Source organism: Melitaea cinxia, chromosome 30, assembly GCF_905220565.1.
Source record: "Melitaea cinxia chromosome 30, ilMelCinx1.1, whole genome shotgun sequence".
Taxonomy (NCBI): Eukaryota; Metazoa; Arthropoda; class Insecta; order Lepidoptera; family Nymphalidae; genus Melitaea; species Melitaea cinxia.
The window spans coordinates 3,921,912-3,933,157 of record NC_059423.1 but is presented as its reverse complement, the minus strand read 5'-3'; the positions used below and the strand labels follow the sequence as shown (position 1 = coordinate 3,933,157).

The 11,246-nt window shown below is 35.7% G+C and overlaps 2 protein-coding genes across 2 annotated transcripts; one reads left to right on the top strand and one right to left on the bottom strand.

Annotated features, from left to right (window-relative positions):
- The first annotated feature begins 663 nt into the window (after positions 1-663).
- LOC123668241 (zinc finger protein 525-like) lies at positions 664-1,742 on the top strand. Its single transcript, XM_045602015.1, has one exon. It carries the CDS (start codon positions 679-681, stop codon positions 1,672-1,674), a length of 996 nt encoding a protein of 331 aa, XP_045457971.1. The 5' UTR covers positions 664-678; the 3' UTR covers positions 1,675-1,742.
- Positions 1,743-7,229: 5,487 nt separating this feature from the next.
- On the bottom strand, positions 7,230-10,387 carry LOC123668280. The gene is made up of 3 exons (XM_045602043.1): positions 10,349-10,387; positions 9,609-9,833; positions 7,230-7,430 (listed from the first exon to the last, which is right to left on the bottom strand). The coding sequence occupies exons 2-3, from the start codon at positions 9,822-9,824 to the stop codon at positions 7,293-7,295; spliced, it is 354 nt and encodes a 117-aa protein (XP_045457999.1). The 5' UTR covers positions 9,825-9,833; positions 10,349-10,387; the 3' UTR covers positions 7,230-7,292.
- Between the last annotated feature and the right edge of the window lie 859 nt (positions 10,388-11,246).

Here is an 11,246-nt window from a genome sequence, read left to right as displayed (position 1 = left end):
CAAAAAAAAAAATAGTAATAAGGGTGGAAAAGTTCTTACCAAAAAAAAAACTACTGATTTGTAATTACTGATTTTAGTTTCTTAAAACTAAACTTAAATAATTCCTAGCGAACATCACTTCAGCCTGTAATATCCCACTGCTGGGCATAGGCCTCTTTCCTCATGTAATAGAAGGATCAAAGCTTAATCCACCACGCTGTTGCAATGCGGGTTGGCGGATATATTCCCTACTATGAGTAACGATCGCTATCAGGTGTACTTACATGATAACAACCCCGACAGACGGCTTAGCGCACATCACTTTTAAAGAATTAAAGTTTACTCTAGAATTTTCATAATTTTACTAAAATGGAATATTTAATATGTAGCAAAATGATATTTTTTTTTACTTGCAACTAAAACGATGTCAATGTTAAAAAGTTATCGCTGTCATTAACTTCAGAGAAAAAAAACCAACGCGCTTCGCTTCTCTTTTGGAATTTATGGTACTGTAACAAGGCTCGCTTTTGTGTTTCACTTCGGAAAAGTTTTAAAATTTCGGATACAATCATGTCAACAATGCGTTAATTGCTCCGACAATTGCAGTATTATAAATTTAAGAGTGGTTACATGGAGAGAATTATAAGAATTACGGATCAATATCGGAGTCATTGAGATGTCTCCATAGCGTCACTGCAAATGGAGACAAAGTCTGGCGCGGGGATTAATGATCATTGGATGAAAAGTATGATGGAACCGGCCGGCAGCGAGAAACAGGTACAGAACGATAATAGATCATCTGTGAAGCGCGAGAAAATGGCAGAGGCGTACAACGGACAAGACAATAACATGCCTTACGAGATAAAGCAACAGAACGAGGGGAGGTATCGCTGTGATGTCTGTGATTTAGCGTTCGAGGGCATGGAGTATTTGATGTTGCATAAAAAATTTCACGGGAACGATAAAGATACGCCGACGATCGAACCCGAGCCCCCGGTCGTAAAGGAGGGCCCGAAGAAGCGTCGTAAGTTTAAATGTGACCAGTGCGATGTGAAAGTTAACTCGCAGTACCATCTCGACATCCACCGCAGCAAGCACGAAGGTAACGCCTCCAAAAAGTACATATGTCAGGTATGCGACCGTAGTTTTGTGGCAGCTCAGTTTCTCAAATCTCACATGCAGTCCCACTCCGCGACGAGTACGATAAACTGCGAGATATGCAATAAAAATTTCACTGGCCAAGCGTATTTGAAACTTCATATGCAATTACACAACGATATAAAAAAGTTTAAGTGTTCGAAATGCGATGAGATGTTCCCCACCAAGAATTGCCTCAAAATTCATATGAAAAAACATACTAAAGTAAAAAATTTCAAATGTGATTTCTGTCAAAAGTTGTTCGTATCTAGAATTACAATGGAGAAGCATCGTCAGACTCACGAAGGTCAACCTATTGACTGTCATGTAAAATGCACGCAGTGTGAGAGAACACTGCACTCATCCTTATTACGTACTCACATTGCTAGAGCCCATCCTTCGACGATCGATGATGACGTCAAACGTCCACACAAATGTTCGACGTGTGGCAAAAGCTTTATTGTGAAAATTAATCTGAATTTACACATAAGGGTGTGTCACCCGGACCTTGCTGAGCCAGAAGATGATGATGAAGATGTCATGACAGACAATTCTTAGTTTTAGGCCTAGAAATGTTCTATCATGTATTATTAATGGATAATTATACTTTTTTATGCTAACAATAACATATCGTTTTATTTCATTCTCATAGTAGATTTAAAATAATATCTAGTTCTGTGCACATAATTTAATTACTGTACATTATTTTGAGATACAAGCTTACTAATTGAATTTTCAATTCTAATAGGTTTTGTGTAATGTTTAATGACAGGCAAATAATATTTCATAAAACTTAAATATTATAATAAATAGTTATCCCGCACCTCCCGTCTCCCCCCAAAAGCCCATAAATCGACGGCCTGTAATCTAGAGCCTAACTGCAGATCCTACTTCAATACCCAGTGTATTTTTATTTATTTGAATGTATGTATGCTGTCTTATGGCACAGTTTGTAGAGGTACTGGTTTCTGCTTGCTCCACGGATTGTGGGTTCGATTCCCGCCTGAGTCTGGGTATAATTTTATGATTAAAAAAAAAATTGCTATAACAGTCGACTGTTACCTATAACAAGCATTGTTTACCATATTATCTTTTACCAAGCATTGTTATTGTTAATTTATTTTAATTAAGATAATAGGAAGTCATCTCTGTCACTTACGCCGAGTTGCACGAAACAAAATTAAAATTTAAGTAGCGATTAAACTAATTTAATCACAAGAATTTCATACAATTCTTGCGATTAAATTAGTTTAATCACTACTTAAATTTTAATTTCTTTTCGTGCAACTCGGCGTTAGACGCACACACGCCTCTTGACTATTAAAATAGTACCTTACTAGGTACGAGTAATAGTCAAAAGTAATAGAATTAGAATACCTCCGAGTCATCCCCATTAATAGGTAATAATAATAACAATTACAAAAAGTGATAGACACAAAGAAAGATGTACATAGGCGGTCTTATCGCTTACAGCGATTTCTTCCAGACAACCTTTGTATATAGGACAGGGCGTAGAATAATTGTGATTGCTCGCAAAGGAAAAAAACACCGACGTCACTAATTACATCGACAAGTAATACAACGTTGATAGACGAAAAAATAGTCAAGTAAATACGCGTTATCAAAGATTACTCCAAAAGTTGTAATCAGATCTAAGCATCAGCTTTCAAGTCTTAACCATCCATGAGGCACAGGGCCAGACCTATGAGGACGTTATCGTCCTCCAGGCAAATACAAGGAGACTCAAGATCCATGACAGTGTTTCGCACGCTGTAGTTGCGGTGACTAGACACACCAACACCTATGTGTATTACACCGACGACCGTGACGACACAATTGGTCGCTTTGTGGCGAGGGCAGCAGAGACGACGGACAAGAAAATCCTCGAGCAAAGCTTCAAGATGGCCATTCACCGTACAGATTCCGCCGTCATTGAGTGTGCTCGAAATATTGAAAACTGTAGGGGCGTGAAGATATCATAATATTGTAAGTATAAATTGTGCGTAGATCAAATTGTATTGTATGTAATATAAACAATAAATGTAATAGCATAGGTATAGGATAATGTATTTGTAATGATAAGGCTTTATATATGTAGATACTTAATAAGATAGGATTAGTTATACATTAATTTAAAAAAAAAAGAGAAAAATGGATAAAAAGATTTTCCAAGTACACAAAAAACGTGCCTACTGACAATAACATAGGTTAAATGTACATTGTAAGTAGCAAATAAGTGTACATATTATATTGTAGCTAGAAATTAAGTGTATATATATTGTAGTTAGCAAATAAGTGTAAATATAATAAAAATAATAACTATAGAAAAAAACGGCTATAATGTACATAAACGGCCTCTATGGGAGGTTAAATTTTTGTTATTTCTGACTCTACCTTTGTTTAAGCAAGTTATTTTACTCTTTGCTCTACCTTAACTCCAGTGCTGCGGGAAGTGCGCTCATGCTCCGTTCCACGACTTTCACACGTTATTTTCGAACAAATGTACGTAAAAACGATCTCTACTGCAATATCAACATACGATACGAATTGACCTTTAACGACTGACAAGTAGACACTTTTAAACAAAATAACGCGTCAGACATATGATTCTAATAAAATTAGTAACATTGCGTGCTAAAATATAGGTATAGAAATTCGAAAAATACCCAAAACCGAATCGGAGCACCTCACTGTCCACGTGGTCTTGGCGACCAGCCCCCGCTGCGGAACGGAGCGTGCTTTCGCACGCAAGGGCGGAAGGGCTGCACTTCCCGCAGCGCCGGAGCCAAGCGTTATTCTAACCTCAAAGGTGGTAGGTTAATTTTTTTTGTAACAAAATTTTTTTTAACTAAATTATGTCGATAAACGGTGTAATTTTGAAGTTAGATAGGTTAGGGCTATTTTTTTTTTCTTCAAATCTAAGGTAATGTAACCACAAAACTTTAACCACGACATCTCCGTAACCACAGGGTTTACACGATAATAGGTGTCCGGGAGGTATCCCCCCCATTCACCCCCTCACCCCTCTAACCCCTAAATTAGTGACCGATTTAAAAATTTAACCTCAAAACTAACCACGATATCTCCGTAACCACAGGGCTTACACGATAATAGTTGTCCGGGGGAGTAAAAAAACTTCCTTATATCTTAAACTTTCTTATCTTGATGTTGCAATTTTCAATTAAATATATATATGTATAAATTAAATAATTAAAAATAATCAGTCCAGGATTTTTTTTAGGCAACCCATTTTTAATATAATCTAATGTACTAAATTTATTATATAAAGTATGTTTCATTCTATTATCAGCTCGGTGAAGATCGACTTAGGTTCGGATCTTCTACTATAACAATCAGGTGGGCGCAGCTTTGACTAATCCTGTTATTGAAACCAACATACAACAAATTAGATTTTGTTTGGAGCTGGAAACGTTCAATTTTAAATGGAGTATATTTTTACATAATTAGGTATATAGGTCAAATCAAGATTCTAAATCTAAAAAATACGCGTTATCCAAGATTTCCCAAAAAGCAGTAATCAAATTTTAATGAGCAAGCAATAAAGCATTATCTGCATTATCGGTAAAACAGGAAGATTTACCTACTAACAGCCATCTGGACATTCTACACGCTGATTTTACAAAGCGATTCAGTAATATTATAAATATGAATACACCAAGCTGCGTTTTATACCCTTTCGCAAATGCAGATACAGCAAAATCATAAAATTTAGCAGAACTCATAGAATTCATAAGTAATGACGAATTGAGTGTAAAATTCAGAAATGGATACCAAAAGTTTTAACTCCAAAAATCATCATGAGCTCTCTTCCCTGGATTGTGGGAAATATTACCTTATATAAAATTTTGCTGAACGTAGGTTTAATGCAATAATAGCTAATTTATTGCGTAAGAAAAGAAATAGACTGCAGATCACTGAGTGTGGTGTTTTGTGACTGATTTGAAGCCTGACATAACCAATTGTCAAAATTCCATAAACTCAATCGTCTCATTGATATTTGTGTTTCTTATTGAATATTGTTTTTTTTTTACTAATTTTGAATAATCTTCTTGTCTTTGCCTTTGTTCAGTGCCTCAGTGCGGGTTGCTCAGACTTTGTTTATTGTCTTACATTTGTTGGTTAAGTTATAATTTTATTCATAACACTTTGTATGGTCTTTGTCTGATTTAAATGTTTTTATTATAACATGGTTATTAAATAATTAATAATCATGACCCTCAGCCACGACCACTGTAGCACGATTACAGAGAAAAAGAGAAAGAGAGAAGGAACATTAATTTTTAATTTGTAATTATTAATAGATAATAAATAACAAAAATAGATATATACAATTAGTATACTTGTAATTAACTATATATAGGTATAATTATATGAAGAGTAGAAAACCGCTCTGGTGTAGTGGTACGTAATCGCTTAAAACACCGACGGTTTGCCGGTTCGATTCCGGCTCGGTATTGATATTTGTACAAATATTTCATTCCGGTTTGGATGTCTATCCGTGTGGATCTCCCCACTGTGCATCGTAGAGCACGTTAAGCCGACGGTCCATAACAACCGGTTGTTATCATAAATATCTGATACCGATCATTACTCATAGACTAGTAAATATCCTCAAGCCCGCAGTGAAGAAGTGTGGTGGATTTAGCTCCAATCCTTTTCCTACATGGAGGAAGAGGCCTATGCCCCGTAGTGGGGTGTTACTTTAATGTACACATTATTTTTAATGGTTTCTTTATATACTGCAATTTTTAACCGACTTCCAAAAAAGGAGGAGGTTCTCAATTCGACTGTTTTTATTTTTATGTATGTTACATCAGAACTTTTGACTGGGTAGAGCGATTTCGACAAATTTTCTTTTAATCGAAAGGTGGTGTGTGCCAATTGGTCCCATTTAAATTTATTTGAGATGTAACAACTACTTTTCGAGCTATATCTAATAATGCGTTTTTACTTGACGCTTTTTTCGTCGACCTACGTTGTATTATACCGCATAACTTTCTACTGGATGTATCGATTTGATAATTCTTTTTTTGTTAGAAAGGAGATATCCCTAGTTTGGCATCATAATAAGGAAACCAGGATCTGATGATGGAATCCCAGAGAAATCGAGGGAAACTCTTGAAAATCCGCAATAACTTTTTACAGGGTGTACCGATTTTAATAATTTTTTATTTAATCGAAAGCTGATGTTTGTCATGTGGTCACAATTTAAATTTCATCGAGATCTGATTACAACTTTTGGAGTAATCTTTGACAACGCGTATTTACTCGACAATTTTTTCTTTTTTTTTTTTTTTTTTTTTTTTTTTTAAATATATAGACTAGCGCTTGACTGCGATCTCACCTGAAGTCAAGTGAAGATGCAGCCTAAGGTGGTGCGCGCTTGCCTAGAAGATGCCTATTCACTCTTGATTTAAAGATACCCAAGTTATAGTTCGTTGGAAAAACGGAAGCCGGAAGGGCATTCCAAATTTTTGCGGTGCGTATTAGGAACGAGGAAGCAAATCGTTTAGTGCGAGATCGTGGGATTTCAACCACATAGCGGTGCAGATTCATGCGATGCCTTGCGGTTCGGTGGTAGAAAGGTGATGGGGGAACCAAATTGTATAGTTCTAGAGCACACTCTCCGAAATATAACCTGTAAAATACCGACAAACAGGCAACCTTGCGCCGATGTTCGAGACTTTGAAGTCTAGAGCGAACCAGCGACTTTTTTGCGGGGTCAGCTAGTCTATCTATCAGCGACTTTTTTCGTCTACCTACATTGTATTACTTGTCGATATAATTGAAACGGTTTTTCTTCGTTTGCCTGCAAACACAATTATTCTGTTTTCTATCTGTATGTCGTCTCTTTTAGATAAATAAAATAATAATAATTTATTTTTTTTAATAAATAATAATTTATTATTCTCATTTGATAGTGTAAGTAAGGGAAAAGATTTGGATATTAACCCTGGTTCATAGAGGTTCAAAATATCATGAGACCAGATCAACGTATATAACTACTTACGACACTAATTTCAAAGTAAAAACATATGACATATTTAAAAAGAAATTTAATTGTGAAATATATGTATAAATATAATTTATTATTAAAAAATAATTCAATACATAAATAAAATTTATTTTATTAATACAATAAAATAAAGTGATGTTTAGGCTGTGACAGGAACTTCTTCCGTGCCATTAACTTTCTCACCGGCGTCCTCACTGGCATTTTCTTTGGCATCTTTAGCAGCTTTTTCGCTGGCAGCTTCTGCAGCGGCTTTTGCTTCAGCCTCTGCGGCTTGACGCTAAAAAATATAATAATAACTCAAAAACAAAGGTAATCCAAATTGTGAAAATGCCTTAAAACAGAGATAATTAAACGCTTAAAACAATCTGAAGTTTTTTTTTTTTAATTTCGGAAGTTTATGTAGTTAGGAAACAAATTGAGATGGCTAAATCCAAAAAGGAGAAAATATAGTACAAGTTTACAAAGGGAGAGTTTATATTATTAGACAAGCTTAGAACCGAATATAAAATCATCATATCAAGATTTCGATCTAGCGGGTACATAGTGCCATAGCTTAATTGGCTAGAGCGCCGACACGGTCAGTTAATACATACATGAGCAATTAATACATGTGTAGAAAGTATTAAAAACACATGGTCACAACATCAACGTCACTAAAATAAAAACTAAAAACAGAGAAAATACAAAAGAAGCCAAGTGTAGAACGTCAGAAGTCTGACTCAGACTGCGTATTTGCCGTATGTAAGAGGGGTAACAGACAGGATCAGTAGACGACTTGAAAAATATTCAATTGAAACCGTGTTTACTCCTCTTCAGCACCCTACTTTCACCAAAGGATTATTTTCCGTTTGAACATCATGGTGTCTATAAAGTGGTCTGTAGTTGTGGCAGGTCATATATCGGTCAAATAAAAAGAATAATATCGTGTCACATCGTACACATACGCATAAGGCGTCGGCGGCCCGCTCTCTCATCCGCTCATCGTTCTCCTTCTGTGACATTACTGTCTCGCAGAAGGAGACCATCGCCTTCCAGGACTCGTCATCGCCGAGCATGCTAAACTTGTATTTGCTTAACTCAGTACGACTAAATTGTTATTTTTTAAAGAATGTTCCTTGAAATTAACTGCATTATAGGTGGATATGTAAATTTATTAATTATGCGCCTTTATACTAACTAAGTATTAACTAATTATTCGTAGTCCAAGGGTCACAAAGGGTTAGATGGTCAGAATCTTAACCTCATTATAGCTCATTTATATGCGATTTTCTTTAATCGAAGGTAGTGCGTGTCATGTGGTCCAATTTAAATTTAATCTAATAATGCGTATTTACTAGACTATGTTTTTGTCAACTTACGTTGTATTATAACGCATAACTTTTTAATGAGTCTAGCGATTTTGATGATTGTTATTTAAATCGTAAAATGATCAACATTTGATGATTATTTTTTGAGTAATCCTTGATAAAGCGTATTTACCTGACTGTTTTTTCGTCTATTCCTGTATTACTTGTCGTTGTAATTGAAGTCGGTTTTTTTTGTTTGCGAGCAAATACAATTAATTATTTTATTTTAAGGTCTGTTGTAATCATACTCCTACTAATATAATAAATAGAAAAGTTTATAAGGATGGAAGTTTGTTACTTTTTCACGTAAAAACAACTAATTATCATGATTTGGTGCTTAGACAGCTGGAGATCCAAAATGAACACCTTTTCTCCTGACATAATCACTAATAAACATCCCATGGGATCGAAAATTACACCTATCAAACTGCGATGTGCAACTAGTTATCTATAACATCTATACAAATAAATAAAATTGGAGTGTCTGTTTGTAACATTAAAATAACCGCTTTATACTAAATGCATATGGATGTATACAAGGTACATACACAAAATAATAATTTTTTTTCAATTTTTGTCTGTCTGTATGTCTTTTTGTTCCGGCTAATCTCTGAAACGACTGGACCGATTTTGACGGGACTTTCACTGGCAGATAGCTAATGTAATAAGGAGTACCTAAGTTACTTTTATTTTAGAAATTTATTTATTTTATAACTCTGCGAATTGAACAATAATTTTTTTGTTAAATTCCACGCGGGCAAAGTCGCGGGTACAGCTAGTTTTACAATAAAAGTAACTATCTTCATATTCATTAATTTGTTGTACTGTAGATGTATAAAAATGCAATTGAACTAAGAACAATCCGAAACTTTTCGATACATTGTACAGCATTCCGTTAAATGTATACTACATACTACACCATTGATTTTTATGCAACTAGATCGCCAAAGTAGCGTATAATCCACCACTTGGTAACTGTTTACCTTTCCAGGAGGTCTGGGGGTGACTGGGACTCACCACAGGGACACAAAACGCGACGGACTCTTTTAGATTTTGAGCAGAAAATATCCTTCTGTATCCTACCTCAATAGTACTGCTAAACTACTCACAGCAGCCTTCTGCAGATCTTCATCCTTCTTCTTCGCTAGATCCCTGCTGACTTCTCGGATCAGTTCCAGCTCTTCCAGCTGCTTCTTGCTGAGAGGATCGAACATCGTGATCGGTTTCTCGTTCATGTCGTCAGCTTTACTGATAAAGTTCCTGTAGCGTTCGCCCAGGATCGCGTGCCTTTCTTCCGACACGAGTATGAAGCGATTGTAAGACATTTTGTAGAGCTAGAAACAATAGGTGCATATTTTTATGATGTATCGCTATTTTAATGGATTTATACCACCTTATGTGCGTGGGTGTAATGTTTTAAACATATTATTATTAAAACTTTTTTATATACGTCTAGTCATCCATGGCTGTGACCGTTGGCGCAACGGTCACAGCCATGGATTGTACCTGTTGTGCTGGCGGTTGCGGGTTCAATCCCCGCACATGACAAACATTTGTATTGGCCATACAGGTGTTTGCCGTGGTCTGGGTGTTTGTGCAGTCCTTGTGGGTCTCCCCACCGTGTCTCGGAGAGCACGTTAAGCCCGTCGGTCCCGGTTGTTATCATAAATTCCTGATAGCGATCGTTACTCATTGTAGAGAACATATCCGCCAACCCGCGCGTCTAACCTTTCTTCCACATGGAGAAACAGGCCTGTGCCCAGCAGTGCGATGTTAATGGCTGAACTGAACATATTTTTTAATTTAATTATATAATGTATTTATATAAAAATAGAATAGCACGTCTTACCTAAATGATGACGATGGTATAAAATAAAATTCTGCGTACTGATGTACAATGTATTATTGTTATTCCTTTTTTTCTTATTTGAATAATAATCAGACGCTATAAACATTTTTTTTAAAATATAAACGTAATAGAATCTTAACTCCATTGTCTTAGTGACTATTATACCAGCTATGATTTATATTTATAACGAATAAATTAAAAATTTATAGGTAAAAACCCTACACAATTATCAAATTTTATTTCCGAAATTCCTTGCATCATTTTAAAAGTAAGTAGATTATGTTTTTCAAATTTGCAGTGTCAATTTTTACGAAACATCACTAGTGACAACCGCGCACCGCTAAGAAAACTTGGTTTCACGTAAAAACAAGCGTAGAAATAGACCCATCTTTCGAGAGCTACGATGCCACAGTAGATATACATTGGTTACAAATGACCCTGACCATGGAAATATCCCGTTTTACATACAAGTCACGGTTTTAAAATCTCCAACAGCTTCCTATGACGATACCTATCTAAAAAGTTTCATATTGATGATTATTTTTTTTAACAGAAAGGTGGTGTTTGTTATGTGATCCTTTTAAGTAATGAGCGCTTAGTATCTATTGTTTGTTAATGTAAATCGAAGTTGATTTTTTTTTAGTTTGATGACACAATTATTAAAGCAACGATGTCACCACAAACGTATTGCAATGAACGCGCGCTGTGAACAAAAGGTATGAACACAAAACACGAACTGAAAGGAATGTTTTGGTAAGGGGGAACAGTCAGAATGAGACAGCAAAAATTTATCGACAATTTTTGGTTAACATTATAGTGCATTCTCAGGAGCGCTGGCTACTCTAGCTACTCTCTGGCTAGTTTACTCACCACAAGGACACAATACTCTTTGAGAACA